Source organism: Oncorhynchus mykiss, chromosome 27 (assembly GCF_013265735.2).
Source record: "Oncorhynchus mykiss isolate Arlee chromosome 27, USDA_OmykA_1.1, whole genome shotgun sequence".
Taxonomy (NCBI): domain Eukaryota; kingdom Metazoa; phylum Chordata; class Actinopteri; order Salmoniformes; family Salmonidae; genus Oncorhynchus; species Oncorhynchus mykiss.
Genome location: NC_048591.1, coordinates 27,628,395 through 27,656,083, shown reverse-complemented (window position 1 = coordinate 27,656,083; position 27,689 = coordinate 27,628,395). Strand labels below are relative to the sequence as shown.

Genomic DNA, 27,689 nt, shown 5'->3' with positions numbered 1-27,689 from the left:
TCCACACTAAAGCCACACCTCTTCACACAGACGTACCCAGATTCTGTTGTTTTAGCTTTAACCTCTGTTAAATTCACTTCCCTGGTTAATCTATCATCATGTTTCGTGTTCTCCATGGTTAATCTGTCTCTATGTTTAGTGCACTTTAATATAGCCTGTTTACTTATTTGAATGTTTGATTATATTGCTTTTTATCCTGCAGATTTTGTTGTGGATTTAAATTGACTTTGGGTGTCTTGAAAATCACTTAAAATAGCACTGTTGGGGATCACGTGACCCTTGGACGAGATGGCCGCATGAACTAAGAGCTCCGCACAAGTAGTTTTCAATTCCTAATCTTACCTCCACTCCAAGTTCAAACTCATTTAGCTTTAGTAAGAAAAAGTCATGGCGGCGACACTACAGGTGACATTTTTACCCGGACTCGAGTATTAGCGACGGAAAAAGCCTCCAAGAAGAAGCTAGCTTCAGAAAAAACTAGCGCCATTAGCCAGGAGCAAGAGAACCCGCTCCCCCACGAGGCACAACGAATGCCAACCTCGCACTCTGTCGAAGACATCCTTTCTGAGTTGAGATCCCAACGTACAGAACTAAACACTAAATTAGATGCCATTAACTCTCAGCTCAGTGCGATAGGGGGCAAGGTGACAATCCTGGAAAACGCTTTGCCTGACATCAACAACAAGATAACCATAAACGCGGGGCGCCTGGACGAGGCAGAGGGGCGAATCCTATCCATGGAAAACTTAGACAGATGCCATGGAAACAATAGCATATGCTAAAAAGAAAATCGAGCATCTGGAAGAGAAAACAGAGGACCTGGAAAACAGGGGGCGAAGGAATAATTGTGTTCTATTCAATCTGGGCGAAAAAGAAGAGGGAAACATGCCACTGATCCGCTACCTGCAAGACAAACTTCCCGAGTGACTCCACATGTCCACCGACAGGCCCATAGAACTCGAGAGAGCTCACCGAGCACTGAGGCCCCCACCAGCAGCCAGACAACCACCGCGCCCAATCACCATACGTTTCCTGAGATTCACCGACAAGGAACGAGTCCTACAGGCGGCGAAAAACAACACCATCACAGTGGGAAACGCCAAACTCGCTTTACACCAGGACCTGTCAGCTGGAATACGCCGAAAGCGCAGAGAATTTGACGAAGTGAAGAAATACTCCATTGACCGAGGCATCTTCAGGGGATTCAAATACCCAAACGAGCTCAGGATTCTTCACCAAGGAGCCTTGCGACACTTCAAAACTCCCGAAGAGGCAAAACGTTTTTTGAAAGACAATCCTGGCCAATGAGAAACAGACCAATGACTAAATGCGATTAATGCCATTACTAAAGGAGGTAAGACGACATATAGCCGATATCCAGAGACCCACCCCCTAAAGGTCATTATAGCCGTCCAATTTATATTTATTTTCCTTTAACTGAGAGGGATGGGCTGTATAGCCTAACCTAGGCCTACTAATGTTTCAGCCTACTTTTATTTCCCTGTTTTTTTGTTGTTGTTGCTATTATTACTTGGGGTTCCCTATGTCCCTCGGGGGAGGTATATGTAGGCTTGGCTATTGATTTTATTTTTCTCCCCTCTTTTACTGTGGTCTGGACGAGGGCAACTATGTTATTTACTCAATGCGGGGTGGAGAGGATGAGGCATTTCTTTGGTGGGGAGAGGTGTTGTGCGTTGCTAACTGTTCCCGGTTTTTGTTTTATTCGGAACACAGAATTGAGACTGAGCGGGGGGGTAATAGATCCAACGGGATGTGTCGAGTTGTTTGGGAACTCGGCTGGGGTGTTCAGAGATCATTATTTTATGTACACCATTTATTTTCCTTTTATGTGAACGCAGCTGTAATTACCTATCCATTTTTACCCAGCGATGACTTGCACTAAAGTTCGATTACTGCTCGATGACGATGACTAGTACCTTGAATCTATTGACATGGAACTGCCATGGTCTAGGGCATGCAATAAAACGAAAAAAGATACTATGTGCTCTAAAAAAGGAAAAAGCAGACATCGCTATTACAAGAGACACACTTCTGTGATGCTGAACATGCCAAACTCAGCAGAGCTTGGGTGGGACAGGTGTATTTCTCATCTTTCAAATCAAACAGTAGAGGCACAGCCATACTTATCCATAAAAATGTTCCATTCATAATTGACAAAAACATATCTGATCCAGAGGGGAGATTTATTTTGATAACTGGGTCACTATATGGTCAACCAATTACTATATTAAACATATACGCCCCTAACACAGATACTCCTGCCTGCCTTCATTGTCAAAAATTATAACCCTGTTCAATGAGCATTGTGTCTCCATTAGGCGTGGTGGCCTGGAGATTTTAATTGTACCCTTAACCCAACCCTAGACAAATCATCTCAAGTCCCCACCACAAATCCTAGATCTGCAAAGATGTTGAACTCTCTTACTAAAGAGATGGGACTGATAGATATCTGGAGAGAGACTAATAGCTCATCTATGGACTATACATACTACTCTAATGTCCATAACACCTACTCCAGTATAGATTACATTTTTATCCCAAAGAGTTTCATAAATTCAGCCACTTGTACAATCGGACCCATAGCACTTTCAGATCACGCCTTTGTCCACCTCCGCTTTGACCTCTGCAAAAACATCCCAAGGTCAAAGAGCTGGAAATTCAACACCTCCATGCTATCAACGAAGCGTTCCATACATTGGTAACTACATGGATAGACAACTACACACAAGACAATAAAGATTCTCCTGTTTCTCCGGCCACAATGTGGGACGCTGCTAAAGCCACACTAAGAGGTCATCTAATTGCATATGCTTCCTCTAAGAAAAAAGCAATGGAAGCACACAGGCTAGATCTTGAGAGGGAGCTGGAATGCTGTGAAAAAATACATAAACAATCCCTAGACAGCACCTCCTGGAGTCATCTTAAAGCATCCAAAGCCAAACTGAATTTGGACTACACTCGGGAGATAAAAAAAAAAGTTTTCTTTACTAAACAGAAATACCATGAGTATAGCAATAGGCCCAGTAGATTGCTTGCTTACCAATTAAAAAGGAGCAGTCAGAGCGTACAATCATGGCTATCCGAACAGCAGAGGACGAGGTCACATATGACCCAAAAAAGATCCATTTAACTTTTCATGATTTTTACTGCAAACTATATACCTCTGAGAGAAAACACACGGAGGCAGAACTCCACTCTTTCCTAGAGGGAATCTCGCTACCTAAACTATCAGAGACCGACCAAGAAGATCTCCACTACCCCTTCACTCCTGAGGAGATCCTGGAGGCAATTACCTCCATGCCACCTAATAAGTCCCCAGGCCCAGATGGATTCCCCAGAGAGTTCTACAAAGCTTTTTGGCCCCAGCTCAGCCCTATCTTCATGCCAATGCTGGAGGATTTTTGCAAAAACGGAGTTCTCCCAGACTCAATGCACACAGCTCGCATTACAGTGTTGCTAAAAAAAGACAAGGACCCCCTATCCTGCTTGTCCTTCCGGCCCATAAGCTTGTTGGATTTCGACTATAAAATAATTACCAAATTGCTCGCCAAAAGACTTAACACTCTTCTTCCCAAAATAATAAAAGCGGACCAAACTGGATTTATTAGAGACAGATACTCTTCTGATAACATTCGCCGTCTTTTTGATATTATTGATCAAGTAAACGCACAGAAGACCCCTGTCCTACTGGCTTCACTGGATGCTGAGAAGGCGTTTGACAGGATGGAGTGGAGCTTTCTGTTTTCAGTCTTAGAAAAGTTCAATATGGGCCCAAATTGTATTAAATGGATCAAATCACTATACTCTCATCCAAATGCCATGGTGACTACTAATGGACTGAACTCTGACAGATTCCCTCTGGAACGGGGCACAAGACAAGGGTGCTCGCTGTCCCCGCTGCTCTACTTGTTGGGGGCGGAGCCTCTGGCAGAGCTGATAAGGAGCAATCCAAGTATTATGGGTGTTTCTGCAGGCGGCCTGCAGCACAAGATTTCGCTTTACGCGGATGATGTCTTGCTCTACATATCCAACCCTGAGAAATCCCTCCCTCTCATTTTAGACACAATTGCTCAGTATGGCAAGTTTTCAGGTTATAAGATCAATTTTAACAAATCCACTGCCTGCCCTCTCAATATTACACTCACCAGCTCTATGAAGACACTTTGTCCTTTCCAATGGAAAACACAGGGGTTTCAATACTCGGGATCTAACCAGATCTGAATAGCCTTTTTAAGGAAAATTATCTTCCACTCCTGGACCGAATCAAGAACGATCTCCAAACCTGGATCTCCCTCCCAATTAGCTTAGTAGGAAGAATTAATGTAATCCGTATGAACGTCCTCCCTAGACTGAACTACTTATTTCAGATGCTCCCATGCTATCTCCCAGTAGGTTCCTTTTTCAAAACAACTAACCAAAGCATCACCAAATTTATATGGGGCAATAAAAAACCTAGGATCAAGTTTTCCACTCTATCGAAACCTGAATCTAAGGGTGGTCTTGCCCTTCCCTCCCTTCAATTGTACTACTGGTCTGCCCAAATCCGCAACATGCTAAACATGGATCACAAATAGACAAGAGTCAACGTGGATTCAGATAGAAGCCCAATCCTGTGGTTCATTGCCCTTAAGCTCAATTATATTCATTAATAACTTTTAGTGAAGTGGGCAACATAGCCAAAACCTTTGTGATTTACAGCACCATACTAGCGTGGAGGGACTGTAAGAAATACCTGGGCATTTCCTCCCAAATATGTTCTCACTCGCCTATAGTGGGCAACCCAGACTTGCCAAAAGCCCTGAGGGAGGCCAACTTTAATCTTTGGCATACTCTAGGAATCAGGACCTTTTCAGACCTATTTCATCAGAAAACCACTACACTGAAATCCTTTCAAGAGCTCTGCAGTGAATTCGATGTGCCAAGATCCCATTTTTTCAAATATCTTCAAATTAGACATGTAATTTCCTCATTTACCTCCAAGAGGAGGTTTAGAACTCAGTTGAATGAAGTTGAAACCCTTCTTGTCACAGCACAATCCATTAAAGGCAAAATATCTTACATCTATAGACTCCTTTCTGAGAAAGGAAGCTCCTCCTTTACTCCTTTGAAAATAATCTGGGAAAAGGACCTTGGTCTGACTATCAGTGATGAGTTATGGGCGGAGGTTTGCGACAGGGTATACTGCTCCTCTACCAGTGTAAAAATGAAAGAATCTAATTACAAATTTTTGTACACATTTTATTATACTCCTTTGAGACTCCATAGAATGAAAACAGATATGTCTCCTAACTGTAAAAGATGTACCTCTGAAAGTGGAACCTATATGCATGTATTTTGGAGCTGTAGAGAGATTGCCAGATTCTGCTAAGAAATGTATTCTTCTATTGTGGGCCTCAAATACCCCTCCTACATTTAAAATGTGGCTTGACCAGATTGTTGACTTTCTTCCTCTTGAAAAGCTCACTTATGACCTCCACAAGAGACAGCCCAAGTTTGATAGACTCTGGTCTTCACTATTCAACTATATTTCAAACTGGACAGAGTGAAAAAAAAATAGCACTGTTGTTCTAATCGTCAGATCGCAGGTATTCTGATCTTCACTGTCCATGGTGCTGAATCTGGCTGGGTAGATTAGTTTGAATGCTGAAAACTTGTTTGCCTACATTTAAAGGCCCTGTGAAGTCAAAATAATTTTATTTCATATTGTACAACAGCTGATGAAACTAACACTGTAAATGTGTTTTACAAAAATGTGATCGGGGGTGCTTCCTGATAGTTCTGGTTGAAAATACGGAGCATGTTCCTCTGCCCAGGCCTTGCTGACACTTGCCAGATCTTACACTGCCTGGATAGGTATTTTGTGTGTCAGCTAACCACATCATATGTTATAGCAATCTGTCAGTCGATGACACAATGGATGACTTGGCACACAACCATTGGTTGATGCATGCAACACCTGAGCAGGGACACATTATTTTCACAGCACTTCAATGCAAAGTAATTTTCGTAGAAGGTTTGGAGAGCATTTTCACTAACCCTAACCCTTTTCCTAACCTTAACCTCAGTTTCCTAACCTGCTACGAAAAATTAACTTCGATATTGAAGTGCCATGAAAAGAGAGTTTCTCACATCTATACAGCACCTTCTAATCAGCAGGTTTGCATGGGTGAGAGTTTTGGCTTTCCATGGCGACATCACCATGTGTAAATTGGTTTATAGACCAACGACAAAGAGAGTGCCAATAACAGCTAGTTTTAATTTCCCCTCCACACTGACCACTCCCAGACAGTCCTAGCAAAATTATTGCTTGAGAAAGTTTTTTTTGCAAAAAATACATTTTTGACCATTTTCATCGTAATCTATTACAGTAAGGTACTTAATTGTTACCCAGAAATGATTTGATATTGATGTAAAAACGTCTGCTTTGGGCCTTAAAAAGATATGTGCACTTCATACTCAGAAATCACATATATTGACATTTTAGAATGTATTTTATCAAGAAAGTAAGTTATACATGTCTTTTTTAATCTTACTCTTAGTTGCAAATAATTAATTTGGCTGTGGTTCATTTGATTTTCAGCACAACCCTGTTTGATAACGTATAGTATTATAGTGACTTCTTGTGGTAAAATGTCAAACTCACAACTAAACTCATTTAAATGGAGGTTTTCTTTACCCTGTCTTATCAAACAGTGCAACATTTGACTGATGAAATAGCATTCTTCTAAAATTCTTACACTTCTAGATGCAAAATACAAGTCACTATTCCAATACTGTTTGATTCTGCCATTTACAAATATGAGCGTAAATGTCTGAGATCGAGACACCAACATTTAACATTTCAGTTAAAAACCCTTTGGATAATATCAACATTAATTACTTAACATCTTAACACATACACACCATGTAAATATCAATAAACAGAGGAACACATGCTACAAATAGTTAGTGACTACCTACCAGTCAATTAAATTCGATTATTCAGAAAAATAACATTGTTATAAGAGACAAATTGTCTTTAGACAACATAAATGACTGCATCTGGACACAGGTCAAAACTACTCTGCCGAGCTCAAGTTACCAGCTATGTATGGTTTCAACACTTACATTTATTGAGTTATTGAAAAGTATCCTACAAACATTGTTCGAATGTGAAAGTGATCAGGTTTTCTGAAACAGGTGTGTTTGTATTGAAGAACCCTGAGATTGTGGACAGTAGGACTTGTGGTGAACAGACTGAAGATAATGATGTTTTCCTTTCTCTGTCTTTCGAAAACTCAGGAACAGTTTGAATGTTTTTTTATTGTAATTTAAACAATGGTATGGATGATTAAGCTGGATCTTTCTCTCTGAATCAGGAGTGCACTTTCATTCTCCCAATTTTTCCAAAAGCCCAATCTGAGCAACCTTTGCTATAAACCCTGTCTTTCCCATTGTTGTTTCAAAAGTGGAAAATGATCAATTCGATAATCACACATAATGGGCATTTCACAGCCAAGACTTTTGATCCTTCCCATCAAGGCCATGTTGGCCAGTTTAACCTTCACCCGGTCCCTCTCTTCCGGAGTCCTCTTGGAGGTGCACTCCACAGTAGAGTCGGTCTCAAAGGAGATGGCTGGGACGTGAGTGAGCAGGTGGCCCCCAGCCTTCTCCTGGGCCATGGGCGTGGGAGTCTGCAGGACCAGCCCGTGCGTCGCTTGTTGATGTCGAAGGTAAAAGCTAAGAGGATACACACAAACATTGACCATATAATGTAATGTTGTTACATGTAACTAACTAGCTTGACTTGCCACCGTGTGAAACATGTATGCTACCATATGTTACTAAAAAGAGCTGACAATATTATAAAATGTAATCCAGGAGTTTATGTTTGAATTCTGGTTCTCTCACAACACAAGTCACTCAGAAAAGCATCTGTAGGCAGAAGCATGCTACATGTACATTTGGCATTTGAAAAAACTACAGCTGTGCTATGCTACCGGATGCAAAATGTATCTGTATCATAAAAGTGTAGTGCAATATTCCCTTTTCTTGCCACAACACACATACTCTCTCTCTCACTAGGGACAAATGTTTTGGCTACTTGTCCAGAGAGGTTTGAGCTTTAGAAGTGGATCTGCAGCAAAAGTAGACCTTTATTGCCATCTACAGGTCAAAGGTCAGACTGGCATTCAGTAAAATGTAAACATGGGCGATCCACAGAAAATGGAAATGTGTGTGTTTGTTTGAGAAGTTAAACCAGTTAATTCCCTTATAACTGAGTGTCCTGCATCATGTATTATTTTATTGGTTGTAAATTAAATACTGTTTATTTTACAGTACATGTATTTTACACTGAATCATTGATATATGGTTGAATGTTGGTTGTGGGACATATCTGAAGTACTATGTGTATGTGTTCAATGAATCACACTGTGTGTGTGTGTGTGTGTGTGGGTGGGGGGGTGGGAGGGTGCATGTTCTATACATTATTCAGGACAACATTACTTTGTTTAGCCTACACCGTGACTATGACTGCATAATAAACTAAACTAAATATACTATGTATTTTCCTAATCAAATGTGTTAACAGGGCAACACAAAAGAAGACAAAGGCCATCAATTCAATGCAAATATTACTGTATTAAAGGAAATTGTTGTATTAAGCTTGCTTTGAAAACCGTTTGAATGGCTTGGATAGGCCTATGGAGATGGTGGAAAACATCCTGATTAGAAGGGGACGTTTGCGAGGCTTCTCCTGTTGAGAGGTGGAGGGAAGACCCTCTGGGAGTCCAAATGTGGCAGGATGTGCCACTATGTTGGGCGACAGAAGAGAGAGAGAGTTGACATGCACTTTCATTTAGAAATGATGGTATATTGTATTCTTAGTTTCAACTCATTATTACTTTCACAAATAAATGAGAACCAGAATCTTGAGATTTGGAAACTATAAATAATTTTACATAAGAGATTACTATCGATAATATATAATGTACTGTATATAGGGTTTAATATTTTTGCAATAGCAGCTTTGTACACCAATATCTCAAACAGTAAATGTCCTGCTGTATGGACTTACACATGATATCTTCAGCAGTAGTCTGGTCTTTGGATTCAGAATGGCGGGAATTCTTATTGGAATCCTTCTTGTTTCCCATCATGAATGGCTAAAACAAAAACATGTCAAAACAACTGTCACAGCAGAACAATCTCACGGTAATAACGATCACATCTTACACACCAGCACAACAAGATTTATAAATGGTTTTGGAATTAATGGATGGTTTTACATTTTCTCTAAATAACATTGTTTACTCACATTGACATAATTGTTAACTTAAATAAGTGTGATGTACCTTTAAGTTGAATTTCAGTCTGGCAAGCCTTTGTAGGAAAGACAGCTTCCCTCTGGTAGCCTTCACATCTTCAGCCATGAGAAGAGCTTCTGGCCTGGTGGCTTCGAAAGATGTTCTTGAGGCTGCTCTTGATGCCTCGTTACAACTGTGGAGAAGCTCCTTGCTCAATGACTTCACAAGAATCCTATTGAAAGTGGAGTCCTGAGTCGACACGGCCAGTTGGAGTATTTTCTCTGAGCCAAACTCCTTCAACAGATGTTTGTAGACGGTGCTGTATACTTTGTGACTCTTCAGGTTCTTGGGATAAGCTTGGGTCTCAGAGCAGCCTGACCATGCACAGAAGGCAGCTATAACTTTTGGAATCAGGTCTTGTGACGTGCGTGTGACGTCAGTTGGGTACAGATCAGTTTGGGTTTGGATTTTTGACAGAAGTCTCACCACTAACATGCTGATGAGGCCGGTGAAGTCATCATCACCGACTAAGTTGTCAGTGGATGGGGTTGAAAGCGAAGCAACATCCGGGCTGGTTGAATTCTGATCACAAACAATGCTCTGAGGTACACCGAAACAACTGATGGTATCCCTTTCCTCAGCATCTATGTTGGCCTCAAAGCCTCGTGCAGCATTGGAGGTCCCACTTGTTGTCATGCTGATGGCGGAGAAAGATGGCAGAGGGTAGGACTTACCACTCAGTAGACTGCCTATATCAGTTACAGTTCCGGTTGGAGATGACCCTCTGCTTTGTGCATCAGAAACCACAGAGTCCATGACCTGGCTTACCATTACTTTGGTAAACAGGCTGACTGTGTCACTAAATGCTGATGTAGAAAAAGAACATGAAATCCTATCTTCAGATACGCTAGCCGGCACACTAACTCCCTGAGCCAAACTCATTGAAGCTGTAGAGGGCACAAGGCTAGGAAGCAAGAGGCGCTTCACAGACTCCTCTGCAAAAAGCTGAACCAGCTTGTAAGCTGTGGGCTTCCCCACCGTCTTGTCATTCCTCTTCAGCTCAGTAAGGACTGTATCGGATGCACTCTTTCCAGCCGCCACTGTCAGAACCAGAGGGGTCAAGTTGCTCTCAGAAATGATGCGGTTGACTTGGTGAGTAAGATCACGTGAGAGAGCACCAATCCTACCCTGAGATATGAGCTCCTCCAGTCTTGCTATTGCAGCTGATTAGATCAGGGTGGAATGCAACCTCCCCTTCTTCCTCTGGATGTACCTCCTTTATGATGGTATCCACTATTGCAGACATGCTTTCCCTGGCATCACACACCGAATGTTTTTGGCTTAGTAGATTTGCCCATGTCGATGACTGAGCATCTCACAATGGGCTGAGTAATACTCTCTGGTAAATCAGAAGAGATGGGAGTGCCAGGGAGTGAAAATTCCCACTCTGACTTCTTTGATCTGGCAGATGAGGATGACAACGAGGAGGAAGAACGCTGTGGCGCTTGATAGATCAGTTCCTCACCACATTCACTGCTTACCCTTTCAACATCCTTCAGCATCATTCCAACCACATTCTCTATTTGTGAAAGCGCAGTCACCGTTTGGTCAGATTTTGACAGCTCTTTCTGAATTGAAACCAGAATATGGCTGAGGGTCTTTTTGGCTTGAGCCGTTGTTGCTTTGACTTGATTTTGCCATGTAAAATAATTCCTCATCTTTGTCTTCACATTGTGGTAAATAGTCTTTGCAGTTGTCCAGATCTTCTTCTCAGATACTTCCAAACCAGACTGTGAGCCTTTGGGTGTGGCCTCAGTGTACTCTGAGGTTTTCTCATCACTCTGTTGAAGCATAGAGTCTGCCTGCCATAGAGTAGTAGAAGACTCTGTGGGTGGGAAAAGGCTCTTCATGTCATTTGTAATTGATCCAACGATTTCAAAAGCAGTTATATCTGTATGCCTTAAGGAAATTGTTGATTTTGCTGGCAACATCTGAGAATCTGTCTGGCTGGAACTGACTTTGCTGGGAAAGCTACTGACTGATTTGATCAGTATTTTTCGCACTTCGTTGGTAGCGTTCATCTGGAACTCCTCACTGGAGAGTTTCTCAATGACTGAGGCTGGAGTATCTCTTAATCCTTCCAACCATGAAGAACCAGACACAGGCATGTCTTCTAGATAAGACATGACACTGTCCAAAAAGCCACAGACTTCAAGGGAGTTGTAAGAGGAACCCTCTGCAACAGATGATGTGCATTCCAAATCTGCCACCTCTGACCTATACATGGTCACAATCTGGGACAAGACCTCTTTGGTGCAGGGCACCATGTTGGAATCACAGAGAGACAGTAATGGTTGAGAGTTCTCACTTTGGCATTTACGGAGAGAACCAAGTCCTGTTGAGTTGATCACTTGCAGTATTGCCTCACTCTTACTGGTTTCAGGTTGCTCTGGTGTTTTCTCTCCTACAGAGTCAGTTGAATCACATCCATCAGATAAAGAAGATGAACTACGTTCTGATATAGGGGATTCACTCCTACATGGGGAAGGCAAGCTCAGGATTGAAACAGGCAGATCACTGGAGTCAGTATGCTCCAGAAGCACAGCACTGGAGTCAGCTTTTTCCATAAGTTCTTCCCCTTGGACTGGAGCTCCACCCATTCTGAGGAACAATGTCTCCAGCTTTGCCTGAAGTCTCTCGCAGAGTCTACGAGCTGCATGGAAGGGTTTCCGCTTTGTCGTACAGTGTCCCACTTGGGTATCTCTCTGGGTGCTTGTTGGCTGATCTAATTCAGCATACTGCACAATGTCCTTGACATCTTCAACAAAGTTATCAATTATTTTTGATGCCTCAGATTCTACTTTGGTCTGTATGAGCTCAGTGGCCGCAGAATCAAGGATCCTGTCAGATGGGCTAGATGCATTCATCAAGCTTGGAGTGGTACTAAACGAATGAGAAGGTTGAACCATACCAGAGATATCGCTCATTAACCTTCTCACAAGAATTTCACTCACAGCCTTTGAGGCTTTGGTCTTGAACTTCACACTAAACAGAGTGCCAAGATTTTGCATCATTGCTTTGCAAGATGTACATATTATGTTCAGCTCCTCTGGAACAGGAGAGTCTTCAACATCCAGGTGCTCCACTACAAGGTCACTGCCAGATGCCAACATTTTAACTTTCACAGCCACTTCTCGAAAAACCTTAGCCAATTCCGGATCTTCTTTTTCCAATTCACCCACCATCTCTGCGATAACAGTCATCACTTCTTCTGTTGCAGGTGGAATGCATGACTCTAATACAGAGGTAGAGCTCTGGTCCTCTGGGGTGGTGTGATCATCAAAACATTTCTGGACCATGTTGACCATTTGTTCAGCGGCCTGGGTACCAGAAGAAATAGGGGAGGACCGCCCTGAAATGGCTCTGCTGATGGTCGCAGAGAGGGCAGAGTTAAGCTGTTCGACCACCACCTTGATAAGACCAACAGTCAGCTCAGGTGGGCAAGAGGACAGGATATTATGATCAGACAGTTGCTCCTGGACACTTTTGATGATTCTGTCCTCTGTCATTCCCAGGAGGACTTTCACTGAGGTCTGGGAACTTTAAAACGAACAAGCAAAGCATGATAATTCCTGTCTTAACTTGGCAAATCGGTCAAGCGTTGTAATTTTAGTATTCTAAATATCTACATGTCCTTTTGATCGCTTTACATGCTCATTCATTTGAATATGCTCAAAGGCTGATACATTACATTTTGTACTACATCAGATAGAGTAAATTGCATTGGCTAACACTGGGATAGATGATCTCGGTGAAATCCATACATGAAAACCTTGAGGGGAACATACCTCTTAGAAGAGGGTGTTAGGGACCTGAGATGTTGAGCCCCTGTGCCGCCCTTATACATTTTCTTCGCCAGATATCTAACTTCCTGGATGAGCTCCAGTCTTTCCTGATCAAAGGCAGCAAAGGCTCTTGCACTGCCACCCCTCTTGGGTGAGTCAGTGTCGTCGTCAGCAAAGTCCTTTACCCCAAGTACGCGGGCCAGGGCTGGCAGCAGGATCTGCAGGGTGGTCTGTGCGATGAAGGTTACAATTGTCTTGCACAATTTGGCAAGCTGTTCCTTCGTCATCTGTTTTGAACAAACAGAACAAAAACAGTCTTTTCAATGGAACTGTGATGTAAAGTATTCTAGATCGAACAGAATGCATTTGATCAACATTGTTATTCTTGTCTGTGACTGAATTCAAAGTTTGATGAAGTCTGACAGAGAACATGAATAACAGAATATGACTTGATGGCTAATCTCTGAATTCAACAGATCATTGACACATCAAAGGTCAAAGGCAGGTAGGGAAACTTACAGGGTTTTTTAGTCCTTTGTAGATCACTTGCCACTGCCTAGACAATTTAAAATAAGTGTTTTAGTTAGTGTTTAGTTCCCACTGCACAATATTTCATAAATGTTGAACATTACAGAAAAACTTTTAACATACTCATCAGTAAGATTGCGCAGGAATGAGATGAGGATTGGGTAGGAGTATTCCATCTCATCCTTGTTGCCTGGGCCGAATGCAGCCTGAACAGCTTTCTTCTCCAGGAGCTCAATTACAGATCCTCTATCCAGGTGTTTCATTCCTGGAGACTAAAGATGTGATTGCCGTAGAGGAAGTAGAAGCAAAATTAAAGAGAAATCAGACATTTTATCTCTTAATACTCTGATTTCATTGTTTAAGGGTTTTAGAATAGGCCTATTTTAATAAAGCTATCTATGTGACCTTTCTTACTGATTACAGTAGACTACAGTTTCATTGAAAATGGATAGCACAACCTGCACATCACAGACAGAATAGAGAAACAATGTAGTACTACAGAGGTAAATCTCTGACCTGCATCGTTGTCAGTGCCCAGCTTCCTTGACTTCTTGCCACTCCTCTTACTTTTTGCCTAGGATAGAACAGAACAGATTCCAGAGCTCAAATGATGGCAGACATGTAACACCAGGACCGTATACATAAAGTTCATCAGATAAGGTGTGGGCTCAACCTTGCCCAAATAATTGTATTCATTATGATCTCAAATGCAAAACTGATCCTAGATAAGCACTCCTACTCTGAGACAATTTATGAATAGGCTATGGGCCAGGTCAAAGCAGCTCTTAAAACACGTTTTGAAAACAGCTACTACGTATGTTGTTATCTGAGATATATAGATATCTATGGTATGACTGCTATCAGGTACAGAGTGTAACCCAGTAGGCCTATTATGTGCTCTGTCACTCCTGCCATCTTACCTTCCTTCCCTTCTTGGCCTCCTCTTTGGGTGTGGCCACCGGTTCTTCCTCAACAACTTCCTTTCCTTCCCTCTGAGGATCACCATCCTCCCTCTGTGCTACCTGAAGGACAGACATTCCAATAAGTAATAATATGTCAATGTCATAGTAGATCTGTGCAGAGGACATCATAAATAGAGCTACAGCCATATCAGAGCTAAGCTGGTGACTTTATAAAGAATGGTACATTTGCTTTACAATATGTTATAGCTTTTTACAAGAAATATCCGCTTATATTGCTTTACCCTTTTTTACTTTCCCCCAATATTGTATGAAGTAATTTAGCTTACCCTTTCTTCATCCATTCAAGCTATTTTATATCTCAAAAAGCATGTCCTTGTCTGTGTTGGTTACATTCAAGTTGAGTTCAGGTCGAGAGTGAGGACAATATTGCAAGCAGGGACTGTAATTTAGGGCTACATGCTACGTCATGGAACGTTAGACCTTTATGACATCACAAATAGTATTTTTAGGAAGAGCGCGGGAAAGGTTACTTGCCCACTCAGTAGGACTAGCTAATATTGACAGAAATTTCCCCGTCAAACGTTTTCGATTGCCTACCCCTACGCTTTCCATCGAACATGGTCCTGCCTTTGCAATATTGTCTCTCTTGTGGATTTACTTACGTATGACATGTAGGCTTACTGTGTCGGATCAAGTTGATTGATCTGTCCTAGTCAGCCTTAGGTTGAACCCAAAATCTTCTGGGAAATATTTGTTAATAATATTCATTTCAATATCGTTTTATTCTTTGATTTAGTCCCAATCCAATCCTATTGTTGGCTGCCAACCCCCACCAAATATGTCATTGTAGGACATACTGTAGCGGGAGAAAGTGAGAGCTGCAACGCGGCCGCGTTCGCTGGCTCCTTCAGTGCAGAGGCAAGCGCGTATGCCAGTGCCACTAAAGCCCGGGCTTGTGAGGCAGTAGTCTACAACGCTGACAGGCAACACCTTGTCATTTTATTAACTCACTAGAATTACCTTGTCTTCTTCATTCATTTCGATTGCACTTCCTTTCGTGGTGAAATTAGTTTTGATTACTATTAACTTTAATCTACAGAGTTTAAGTGTTTATGTTGCCCACGTCATCATGGGATGCTGTGAGCAAACAATTTATGCCCAGCCTTCCTAGATAGGCCTGGGCTGCATAACACTATGAATCTGGGAAAACATAACACTTAAAAAAAAAAGTTTTACAGTGCAAAAATAGCGTAGGCCTACTTGTGTACTATTCAAATCCACACCTCTTCACACAGACGTACCCAGATTCTGTTGTTTTAGCTTTAACCTCTGTTAAATTCACTTCCCTGGTTAATCTGTCATTATGTTTCGTGTTCTCCATGGTTAATCTGTCTCTATGTTTAGTGCACTTTAATATAGCCTGTTTACATATTTGAATGTTTGATTATATTGCTTTTTATCCTGCAGATTTTGTTGTGGATTTAAATTGACTTTGGGTGTCTTGAAAATCACTTAAAATAGCACTGTTGTTCTAATCGTCAGATCGCAGGTATTCTGATTTTCACTGTCCATGGTGCTGAATCTGGCTGGGTAGATTAGTTTGAATGCCGAAAACTTGTTTGCCTACATTTAAAGGCCCTGTGAAGTCAAAATAATGTTATTTCATATTGTACAACAGCTGATGAAACTAACACTGTAAATGTGTTTTATGGGTTGCTTCCTGATAGTTCTGGTTGAAAATACGGAGCATGTTCCTCTGCCCAGGCCTTGCTGACACTTGCCAGATCTTACACTGCCTGGATAGGTATTTTGTGTGTCAGCTAACCACATCATATGTTATAGCAATCTGTCAGTCGATGACACAATGGATGACTTGGCACACAACCATTGGTTGATGCATGCAACACCTGAGCAGGGACACATTCTTTTCACAGCACTTCAATGCAAAGTAATTTTCGTAGAAGGTTTGGAGAGCATTTTCACTAACCCTAACCCTTTTCCTAACCTTAACCTCAGTTTCCTAACCTGCTACGAAAAATTCACTTCGATATTGAAGTGCCATGAAAAGAGAGTTTCTCACATCTATACAGCACCTTCTAATCAGCAGGTTTGCATGGGCGAGAGTTTTGGCTTTCCATGGCGACATCACCATGTGTAAATTGGTTTATAGACCAACGACAAAGAGAGTGCCAATAACAGCAAGTTTTAATTTCCCCTCCACACTGACCACTCCCAGACAGTCCTAGCAAAATTATTGCTTGAGAAAGTTTTTTTTGCAAAAAATACATTTTTGACCATTTTCATCGTAATCTATTACAGTAAGGTACTTAATTGTTACCCAGAAATGATTTGATATTGATATAAAAACGTCTGCTTTGGGCCTTAAAAAGATATGTGCACTACATACTCAGAAATCACATATATTGACATTTTAGAATGTATTTTATCAAGAAAGTAAGTTTTACATGTCTTTTTTAATCTTAGTTGCAAATAATTAATTTGGCTGTGGTTCATTTGATTTTCAGCACAACCCTGTTTGATAACGTATAGTATTATAGTGACTTCTTGTGGTAAAATGTCAAACTCACAACTAAACTCATTAAAATGGAGGTTTTCTTTACCCTGTCTTATCAAACAGTGCAACATTTGACTGATGAAATAGCATTCTTCTAAAATTCTTACACTTCTAGATGCAAAATACAAGTCACTATTCCAATACTGTTTGATTCTGCCATTTTTGAAATACATTTAACATTTCAGTTAAAAACCCTTTGGATAATATCAACATTAATTACTTAACATCTTAACACATACACACCATGTAAATATCAATAAACAGAGGAACACATGCTACAAATAGTTAGTGACTACCTACCAGTCAATTAAATTAGATTATTCAGAAAAATAACATTGTTATAAGAGACAAATTGCCTTTAGACAACATAAATGACTGCATCTGGACACAGGTCAAAACTACTCTGCCGAGCTCAAGTTACCAGCTATGTATGGTTTCAACACTTACATTTATTGAGTTATTGAAAAGTATCCTACAAACATTGTTCGAATGTGAAAGTGATCAGGTTTTCTGAAACAGGTGTGTTTGTATTGAAGATCCCTGAGATTGTGGACAGTAGGACTTGTGTGAACAGGTGTGAACAGACTGAAGATAATGATGTTTTCCTTTCTCTGTCTTTCAAAACTCAGGAACAGTTTGAATGTTTTTTTATTGTAATTTAAACAATGGTATGGATGATTAAGCTGGATCTTTCTCTCTGAATCAGGAGTGCACTTTCATTCTCCCAATTTTTCCAAAAGCCCAATCTGAGCAACCTTTGCTATAAACCCTGTCTTTCCCATTGTTGTTTCAAAAGTGGAAAATGATCAATTCGATAATCACACATAATGGGCATTTCACAGCCAAGACTTTTGATCCTTCCCATCAAGGCCATGTTGGCCAGTTTAACCTTCACCCGTTCCCTCTCTTCCGGAGTCCTCTTGGAGGTGCACTCCACAGTAGAGTCGGTCTCAAAGGAGATGGCTGGGACGTGAGTGAGCAGGTGGCCCCCAGCCTTCTCCTGGGCCATGGGCGTGGGAGTCTGCAGGACCAGCCCGTGCGTCGCTTGTTGATGTCGAAGGTAAACGCTAAGAGGATACACACAAACATTGACCATATAATGTAATGTTGTTACATGTAACTAACTAGCTTGACTTGCCACCGTGTGAAACATGTATGCTACCATATGTTACTAAAAAGAGCTGACAATATTATAAAATGTAATCCAGGAGTTTATGTTTGAATTCTGGTTCTCTCACAACACAAGTCACTCAGAAAAGCATCTGTAGGCAGAAGCATGCTACATGTACATTTGGCATTTGAAAAAACTACAGCTGTGCTATGCTACCGGATGCAAAATGTATCTGTATCATAAAAGTGTAGTGCAATATTCCCTTTTTTTGCCACACACACATACTCTCTCTCTCACTAGGGACAAATGTTTTGGCTACTTGTCCAGAGAGGTTTGAGCTTTAGAAGTGGATCTGCAGCAAAAGTAGACCTTTATTGCCATCTACAGGTCAAAGGTCAGACTGGCATTCAGTAAAATGTAAACATGGGCGATCCACAGAAAATGGAAATGTGTGTGTTTGTTTGAGAAGTTAAACCAGTTAATTCCCTTATAACTGAGTGTCCTGCATCATGTATTATTTTATTGGTTGTAAATTAAATACTGTTTATGTTACAGTACATGTATTTTACACTGAATCATTGATATCTGGTTGAATGTTGGTTGTGGGTGTAACGGTGTAACTGGCGCCTCTGGGCTGAGGGGCTCTGGCGCCTCTGGGCTGAGGGGCTCTGGCGGCCCCTGGCTGACTGGCGGCCCCTGGCTGACTGGCGGCACTGGCGGCCCCTGGCAGACTGGCTGCCCCTGGCAGACTAGCGGCCTCTGGCAGACTGGCGGCACTGGCGGCCTCTGGCAGAAGGAAGGCTCTGGCAGCGCTGGAGAGGCGGGAGGCTCCGACAGCGCTGGAGAGGATAAGGATGAGCCGGAGAGACAGCCTGGTGCAGGGGGCTGCCACCGGAGGGCTGGTGCGTGGAGGTGGTGACAGATAGACCGGACCGTGCAGGCGCACTGGAGCACCGAGCCTGCCCAACCTTACCCGGTTGAATGGTCCCGGTCGCCCTGCCAGTGCGGCGAGGTGGAATAGTCCACGCCGCCGTGCTGCCTCCTCATACCAGCGCCTCTCCGCCTTCGCCGCCTCCAGCTCTTCTTTGGGGCGGCGATATTCTCCAGGCTGTGCCCAGGGTCCTTTACCTTCCAATTCTTCCTCCCATGTCCATTCCTCTTTTCGCTGCTGTAGCTGTTGCCCGTTACCACGCCGCTTGGTCCTGTTGTGGTGGGTGATTCTGTAACGGTTCTCTTGCGGTGAAGGAGAGGCGGACCAAAACGCAGCATGGTGATGATTCATGTTTGTTTAATAAAGGAAAACTATACATGAATAAACTACAAAACAATGAAATGTGAAAACCTAAACAGTCCTATCTGGTGCAAACACAGAGACAGGAACAATCACCAGTCTGAAACCCAGGCTACCTAAATATGTTTCCCAATCAGAGACAATGACTAACACCTGCCTCTGATTGAGAACCATATCAGGCCAGACATAGAAATAGACAAACAAGACATCCAACATAGAATGCCCACTCAGATCACACCCTGACCAACCAAAACATAGAAACATACAAAGCAAACTATGGTCAGGGTGTGACAGTGGGACATATCTGAAGTACTATGTGTGTGAGCTCAATGAATAACACTGTGTGTGTGTGTGTGTGTGTGTGTGTGTGTGTGTGGGTGGGTGGGTGGGGGGGGGGGGTGCATGTTCTATACATTATTCAGGACAACATTACTTTGTTTAGCCTACACCGTGACTATGACTGCATAATAAACTAAACTAAATATACTATGTATTTTCTAATCAAATGTGTTAACAGGGCAACAATAAAGAAGACAAAGGCCATCAATTCAATGCAAATATTACTGTATTAAAGGAAATTGTTGTATTAAGCTTGCTTTGAAAACCGTTTGAATGGCTTGGATAGGCCTATGGAGATGGTGGAAAACATCCTGATTAGAAGGGGACGTTTGCGAGGCTTCTCCTGTTGAGAGGTGGAGGGAAGACCCTCTGGGAGTCCAAATGTGGCAGGATGTGCCACTATGTTGGGCGACAGAAGAGAGAGAGAGTTGACATGCACTTTCATTTAGAAATGATGGTATATTGTATTCTTAGTTTCAACTCATTATTACTTTCACAAATAAATGAGAACCAGAATCTTGAGATTTGGAAACTATAAATAATTTTACATAAGAGATTACTATCGATAATATATAATGTACTGTATATAGGGTTTAATATTTTTGCAATAGCAGCTTTGTACACCAATATCTCAAACAGTAAATGTCCTGCTGTATGGACTTACACATGATATCTTCAGCAGTAGTCTGGTCTTTGGATTCAGAATGGCGGGATTTCTTATTGGAATCCTTCTTGTTTCCCATCATGAATGGCTAAAACAAAAACATGTCAAAACAACTGTCACAGCAGAACAATCTCACGGTAATAACGATCACATCTTACACACCAGCACAACAAGATTTATAAATGGTTTTGGAATTAATGGATGGTTTTACATTTTCTCTAAATAACATTGTTTACTCACATTGACACAATTGTTAACTTAAATAAGTGTGATGTACCTTTAAGTTGAATTTCAGTCTGGCAAGCCTTTGTAGGAAAGACAGCTTCCCTCTGGTAGCCTTCACATCTTCAGCCATGAGAAGAGCTTCTGGCCTGGTGGCTTCGAAAGATGTTCTTGAGGCTGCTCTTGATGCCTCGTTACAACTGTGGAGAAGCTCCTTGCTCAATGACTTCACAAGAATCCTATTGAAAGTGGAGTCCTGAGTCGACACGGCCAGTTGGAGTATTTTCTCTGAGCCAAACTCCTTCAACAGATGTTTGTAGACGGTGCTGTATACTTTGTGACTCTTCAGGTTCTTGGGATAAGCTTGGGTCTCAGAGCAGCCTGACCATGCACAGAAGGCAGCTATAACTTTTGGAATCAGGTCTTGTGACGTGCGTGTGACGTCAGTTGGGTACAGATCAGTTTGGGTTTGGATTTTTGACAGAAGTCTCACCACTAACATGCTGATGAGGCCGGTGAAGTCATCATCACCGACTAAGTTGTCAGTGGATGGGGTTGAAAGCGAAGGCAACATCCGGGCTGGTTGAATTCTGATCACAAACAATGCTCTGAGGTACACCGAAACAACTGATGGTATCCCTTTCCTCATCATCTATGTTGGCCTCAAAGCCTCGTGCAGCATTGGAGGTCCCACTTGTTGTCATGCTGATGGCGGAGAAAGATGGCAGAGGGTAGGACTTACCACTCAGTAGACTGCCTATATCAGTTACAGTTCCGGTTGGAGATGACCCTCTGCTTTGTGCATCAGAAACCACAGAGTCCATGACCTGGCTTACCATTACTTTGGTAAACAGGCTGACTGTGTCACTAAATGCTGATGTAGAAAAATAACATGAAATCCTATCTTCAGATACGCTAGCCGGCACACTAACTCCCTGAGCCAAACTCATTGAAGCTGTAGAGGGCACAAGGCTAGGAAGCAAGAGGCGCTTCACAGACTCCTCTGCAAAAAGCTGAACCAGCTTGTAAGCTGTGGGCTTCCCCACCGTCTTGTCATTCCTCTTCAGCTCAGTAAGGACTGTATCGGATGCACTCTTTCCAGCCGCCACTGTCAGAACCAGAGGGGTCAAGTTGCTCTCAGAAATGATGCGGTTGACTTGGTGAGTAAGATCACGTGAGAGAGCACCAATCCTACCCTGAGATATGAGCTCCTCCAGTCTTGCTATTGCAGCTGTTAGATCAGGGTGGAATGCAACCTCCCCTTCTTCCTCTGGATGTACCTCCTTTATGATGGTATCCACTATTGCAGACATGCTTTCCCTGGCATCACACACCAATGTTTTTGGCTTAGTAGATTTGCCCATGTCGATGACTGAGCATCTCACAATGGGCTGAGTAATACTCTCTGGTAAATCAGAAGAGATGGGAGTGCCAGGGAGTGAAAATTCCCACTCTGACTTCTTTGATCTGGCAGATGAGGATGACAACGAGGAGGAAGAACGCTGTGGCGCTTGATAGATCAGTTCCTCACCACATTCACTGCTTACCCTTTCAACATCCTTCAGCATCATTCCAACCACATTCTCTATTTGTGAAAGCGCAGTCACCGTTTGGTCCGATTTTGACAGCTCTTTCTGAATTGAAACCAGAATATGGCTGAGGGTCTTTTTGGCTTGAGCCGTTGTTGCTTTGACTGGATTTTGCCATGTAAAATAATTCCTCATCTTTGTCTTCACATTGTGGTAAATAGTCTTTGCAGTTGTCCAGATCTTCTTCTCAGATACTTCCAAACCAGACTGTGAGCCTTTGGGTGTGGCCTCAGTGTACTCTGAGGTTTTCTCATCACTCTGTTGAAGCATAGAGTCTGCCTGCCATAGAGTAGTAGAAGACTCTGTGGGTGGGAAAAGGCTCTTCATGTCATTTGTAATTGATCCAACGATTTCAAAAGCAGTTATATCTGTATGCCTTAAGGAAATTGTTGATTTTGCTGGCAACATCTGAGAATCTGTCTGGCTGGAACTGACTTTGCTGGGAAAGCTACTGACTGATTTGATCAGTATTTTTCGCACTTCGTTGGTAGCGTTCATCTGGAACTCCTCACTGGAGAGTTTCTCAATGACTGAGGCTGGAGTATCTCTTAATCCTTCCAACCATGAAGAACCAGACACAGGCATGTCTTCTAGATAAGACATGACACTGTCCAAAAAGCCACAGACTTCAAGGGAGTTGTAAGAGGAACCCTCTGCAACAGATGATGTGCATTCCAAATCTGCCACCTCTGACCTATACATGGTCACAATCTGGGACAAGACCTCTTTGGTGCAGGGCACCATGTTGGAATCACAGAGAGACAGTAATGGTTGAGAGTTCTCACTTTGGCATTTACGGAGAGAACCAAGTCCTGTTGAGTTGACCACTTGCAGTATTGCCTCACTCTTACTGGTTTCAGGTTGCTCTGGTGTTTTCTCTCCTACAGAGTCAGTTGAATCACATCCATCAGATAAAGAAGATGAACTACGTTCTGATATAGGGGATTCACTCCTACATGGGGAAGGCAAGCTCAGGATTGAAACAGGCAGATCACTGGAGTCAGTATGCTCCAGAAGCACAGCACTGGAGTCAGCTTTTTCCATAAGTTCTTCCCCTTGGACTGGAGCTCCACCCATTCTGAGGAACAATGTCTCCAGCTTTGCCTGAAGTCTCTCGCAGAGTCTACGAGCTGCATGGAAGGGTTTCCGCTTTGTCGTACAGTGTCCCACTTGGGTATCTCTCTGGGTGCTTGTTGGCTGATCTAATTCAGCATACTGCACAATGTCCTTGACATCTTCAACAAAGTTATCAATTATTTTTGATGCCTCAGATTCTACTTTGGTCTGTATGAGCTCAGTGGCCGCAAAATCAAGGATCCTGTCAGATGGGCTAGATGCATTCATCAAGCTTGGAGTGGTACTAAACGAATGAGAAGGTTGAACCATACCAGAGATATCGCTCATTAACCTTCTCACAAGAATTTCACTCACAGCCTTTGAGGCTTTGGTCTTGAACTTCACACTAAACAGAGTGCCAAGATTTTGCATCATTGCTTTGCAAGATGTACATATTATGTTCAGCTCCTCTGGAACAGGAGAGTCTTCAACATCCAGGTGCTCCACTACAAGGTCACTGCCAGATGCCAACATTTTAACTTTCACAGCCACTTCTCGAAAAACCTTAGCCAATTCCGGATCTTCTTTTTCCAATTCACCCACCATCTCTGCGATAACAGTCATCACTTCTTCTGTTGCAGGTGGAATGCATGACTCTAATACAGAGGTAGAGCTCTGGTCCTCTGGGGTGGTGTGATCATCAAAACATTTCTGGACCATGTTGACCATTTGTTCAGCGGCCTGGGTACCAGAAGAAATAGGGGAGGACCGCCCTGAAATGGCTCTGCTGATGGTCGCAGAGAGGGCAGAGTTAAGCTGTTCGACCACCACCTTGATAAGACCAACAGTCAGCTCAGGTGGGCAAGAGGACAGGATATTATGATCAGACAGTTGCTCCTGGACACTTTTGATGATTCTGTCCTCTGTCATTCCCAGGAGGACTTTCACTGAGGTCTGGGAACTTTAAAACGAACAAGCAAAGCATGATAATTCCTGTCTTAACTTGGCAAATCGGTCAAGCGTTGTAATTTTAGTGTTCTAAATATCTACATGTCCTTTTGATCGCTTTACATGCTCATTCATTTGAATATGCTCAAAGGCTGATACATTACATTTTGTACTACATCAGATAGAGTAAATTGCATTGGCTAACACTGGGATAGATGATCTCGGTGAAATCCATACATGAAAACCTTGAGGGGAACATACCTCTTAGAAGAGGGTGTTAGGGACCTGAGATGTTGAGCCCCTGTGCCGCCCTTATACATTTTCTTCGCCAGATATCTAACTTCCTGGATGAGCTCCAGTCTTTCCTGATCAAAGGCAGCAAAGGCTCTTGCACTGCCACCCCTCTTGGGTGAGTCAGTGTCGTCGTCAGCAAAGTCCTTTACCCCAAGTACGCGGGCCAGGGCTGGCAGCAGGATCTGCAGGGTGGTCTGTGCGATGAAGGTTACAATTGTCTTGCACAATTTGGCAAGCTGTTCCTTCGTCATCTGTTTTGAACAAACAGAACAAAAACAGTCTTTTCAATGGAACTGTGATGTAAAGTATTCTAGATCGAACAGAATGCATTTGATCAACATTGTTATTCTTGTCTGTGACTGAATTCAAAGTTTGATGAAGTCTGACAGAGAACATGAATAACAGAATATGACTTGATGGCTAATCTCTGAATTCAACAGATCATTGACACATCAAAGGTCAAAGGCAGGTAGGGAAACTTACAGGGTTTTTTAGTCCTTTGTAGATCACTTGCCACTGCCTAGACAATTTAAAATAAGTGTTTTAGTTAGTGTTTAGTTCCCACTGCACAATATTTCATAAATGTTGAACATTACAGAAAAACTTTTAACATACTCATCAGTAAGATTGCGCAGGAATGAGATGAGGATTGGGTAGGAGTATTCCATCTCATCCTTGTTGCCTGGGCCGAATGCAGCCTGAACAGCTTTCTTCTCCAGGAGCTCAATTACAGATCCTCTATCCAGGTGTTTATTCCTGGAGACTAAAGATGTGATTGCCGTAGAGGAAGTAGAAGCAAAATTAAAGAGAAATCAGACATTTTATCTCTTAATACTCTGATTTCATTGTTTAAGGGTTTTAGAATAGGCCTATTTTAATAAAGCTATCTATGTGACCTTTCTTACTGATTACAGTAGACTACAGTTTCATTGAAAATGGATAATACAACCTGCACATCACAGACAGAATAGAGAAACAATGTAGTACTACAGAGGTAAATCTCTGACCTGCATCGTTGTCAGTGCCCAGCTTCCTTGACTTCTTGCCACTCCTCTTACTTTTTGCCTAGGATAGAACAGAACAGATTCCAGAGCTCAAATGATGGCAGACATGTAACACCAGGAACCGTATACATAAAGTTCATCAGATAAGGTGTGGGCTCAACCTTGCCCAAATAATTGTATTCATTATGATCTCAAATGCAAAACTGATCCTAGATAAGCACTCCTACTCTGAGACAATTTATGAATAGGCTATGGGCCAGGTCAAAGCAGTTCTTAAAACACGTTTTGAAAACAGCTACTACGTATGTTGTTATCTGAGATATATAGATATCTATGGTATGACTGCTATCAGGTACAGAGTGTAACCCAGTAGGCCTATTATGTGCTCTGTCACTCCTGCCATCTTACCTTCCTTCCCTTCTTGGCCTCCTCTTTGGGTGTGGCCACCGGTTCTTCCTCAACAACTTCCTTTCCTTCCCTCTGAGGATCACCATCCTCCCTCTGTGCTACCTGAAGGACAGACATTCCAATAAGTAATAATATGTCAATGTCATAGTAGATCTGTGCAGAGGACATCATAAATAGAGCTACAGCCATATCAGAGCTAAGCTGGTGACTTTATAAAGAATGGTACATTTGCTTTACAATATGTTATAGCTTTTTACAAGAAATATCCGCTTATATTGCTTTACCCTTTTTTACTTTCCCCCCAATATTGTATGAAGTAATTTAGCTTACCCTTTCTTCATCCATTCAAGCTATTTTATATCTCAAAAAGCATGTCCTTGTCTGTGTTGGTTACATTCAAGTTGAGTTCAGGTCGAGAGTGAGGACAATATTGCAAGCAGGGACTGTAATTTAGGGCTACATGCTACGTCATGGAACGTTAGACCTTTATGACATCACAAATAGTATTTTTAGGAAGAGCGCGGGAAAGGTTACTTGCCCACTCAGTAGGACTAGCTAATATTGACAGAAATTTCCCCGTCAAACGTTTTCGATTGCCTACCCCTACGCTTTCCATCGAACATGGTCCAGCCTTTGCAATATTGTCTCTCTTGTGGATTTACTTACGTATGACATGTAGGCTTACTGTGTCGGATCAAGTTGATTGATCTGTCCTAGTCAGCCTTAGGTTGAACCCAAAATCTTCTGGGAAATATTTGTTAATAATATTCATTTCAATATCGTTTTATTCTTTGATTTAGTCCCAATCCAATCCTATTGTTGGCTGCCAACCCCCACCAAATATGTCATTGTAGGACATACTGTAGCGGGAAAAAGTGAGAGCTGCAACGCGGCCGCGTTCGGTGGCTCCTTCAGTGCAGAGGCAAGCGCGTATGCCAGTGCCACTAAAGCCCGGGCTTGTGAGGCAGTAGTCTACAACGCTGACAGGCAACACCTTGTCATTTTATTAACTCACTAGAATTACCTTGTCTTCTTCATTCATTTCGATTGCACTTCCTTTCGTGGTGAAATTAGTTTTGATTACTATTAACTTTAATCTACAGAGTTTAAGTGTTTATGTTGCCCACGTCATCATGGGATGCTGTGAGCAAACAATTTATGCCCAGCCTTCCTAGATAGGCCTGGGCTGCATAACACTATGAATCTGGGAAAACATAACACTTAAAAAAAAAAGTTTTACAGTGCAAAAATAGCGTAGGCCTACTTGTGTACTATTCAAATCCACACCTCTTCACACAGACGTACCCAGATTCTGTTGTTTTAGCTTTAACCTCTGTTAAATTCACTTCCCTGGTTAATCTGTCATTATGTTTCGTGTTCTCCATGGTTAATCTGTCTCTATGTTTAGTGCACTTTAATATAGCCTGTTTACATATTTGAATGTTTGATTATATTGCTTTTTATCCTGCAGATTTTGTTGTGGATTTAAATTGACTTTGGGTGTCTTGAAAATCACTTAAAATAGCACTGTTGTTCTAATCGTCAGATCGCAGGTATTCTGATTTTCACTGTCCATGGTGCTGA

At 42.2% G+C, this 27,689-nt stretch overlaps 2 protein-coding genes across 3 annotated transcripts; both read right to left on the bottom strand.

The window, feature by feature from the left end:
* Nucleotides 1–7,300: 7,300 nt before the first annotated feature.
* LOC118944714 lies at nt 7,301–10,158 on the bottom strand. 2 transcript variants are annotated; one of them, XM_036965167.1, is made up of 4 exons: nt 9,357–10,125; nt 9,080–9,167; nt 8,682–8,814; nt 7,301–7,740 (listed from the first exon to the last, which is right to left on the bottom strand). In XM_036965167.1, the coding sequence occupies exons 1-4, from the start codon at nt 10,122–10,124 to the stop codon at nt 7,434–7,436; spliced, it is 1,296 nt and encodes a 431-aa protein (XP_036821062.1). In that variant the 5' UTR covers nt 10,125; the 3' UTR covers nt 7,301–7,433. The 2 variants fall into 2 exon arrangements, with proteins under 2 accessions (XP_036821062.1, XP_036821063.1); XM_036965168.1 differs by lacking the exon at nt 8,682–8,814 and having other exon boundaries at nt 9,357–10,158.
* A 9,973-nt stretch (nt 10,159–20,131) lies between these two features.
* Nucleotides 20,132–26,969, bottom strand: LOC118944648. The gene is made up of 10 exons (XM_036964652.1): nt 26,772–26,969; nt 26,106–26,207; nt 25,701–25,758; nt 25,309–25,456; nt 25,177–25,213; nt 24,661–24,944; nt 23,612–24,412; nt 20,862–21,396; nt 20,585–20,672; nt 20,132–20,319 (listed from the first exon to the last, which is right to left on the bottom strand). The coding sequence occupies exons 1-10, from the start codon at nt 26,778–26,780 to the stop codon at nt 20,168–20,170; spliced, it is 2,214 nt and encodes a 737-aa protein (XP_036820547.1). The 5' UTR covers nt 26,781–26,969; the 3' UTR covers nt 20,132–20,167.
* Between the last annotated feature and the right edge of the window lie 720 nt (nt 26,970–27,689).

What these genes read in the sequence shown, in the direction of transcription:
- LOC118944714 (XM_036965167.1), bottom strand. Translation starts at nt 10,124, where the DNA reads ATGGACTCTGTGGTTTCTGATGCACAAAGCAGAGGGTCATCTCCAACC. An exon ending in TACTGCTGAAGATATCATGT is followed by an intron (nt 8,815 to 9,079) that starts GTAAGTCCATAC and finishes CGCCCAACATAG; the next exon opens with TGGCACATCCTGCCACATTT. An exon ending in CTATCCAAGCCATTCAAACG is followed by an intron (nt 7,741 to 8,681) that starts GTTTTCAAAGCA and finishes GTATCCTCTTAG; the next exon opens with CTTTTACCTTCGACATCAAC.
- LOC118944648 (XM_036964652.1), bottom strand. An exon ending in AGGCCAAGAAGGGAAGGAAG is followed by an intron (nt 25,759 to 26,105) that starts GTAAGATGGCAG and finishes GTTCTATCCTAG; the next exon opens with GCAAAAAGTAAGAGGAGTGG. An exon ending in GATGTCAAGGACATTGTGCA is followed by an intron (nt 21,397 to 23,611) that starts GTATGCTGAATT and finishes GTTTGTGATCAG; the next exon opens with AATTCAACCAGCCCGGATGT.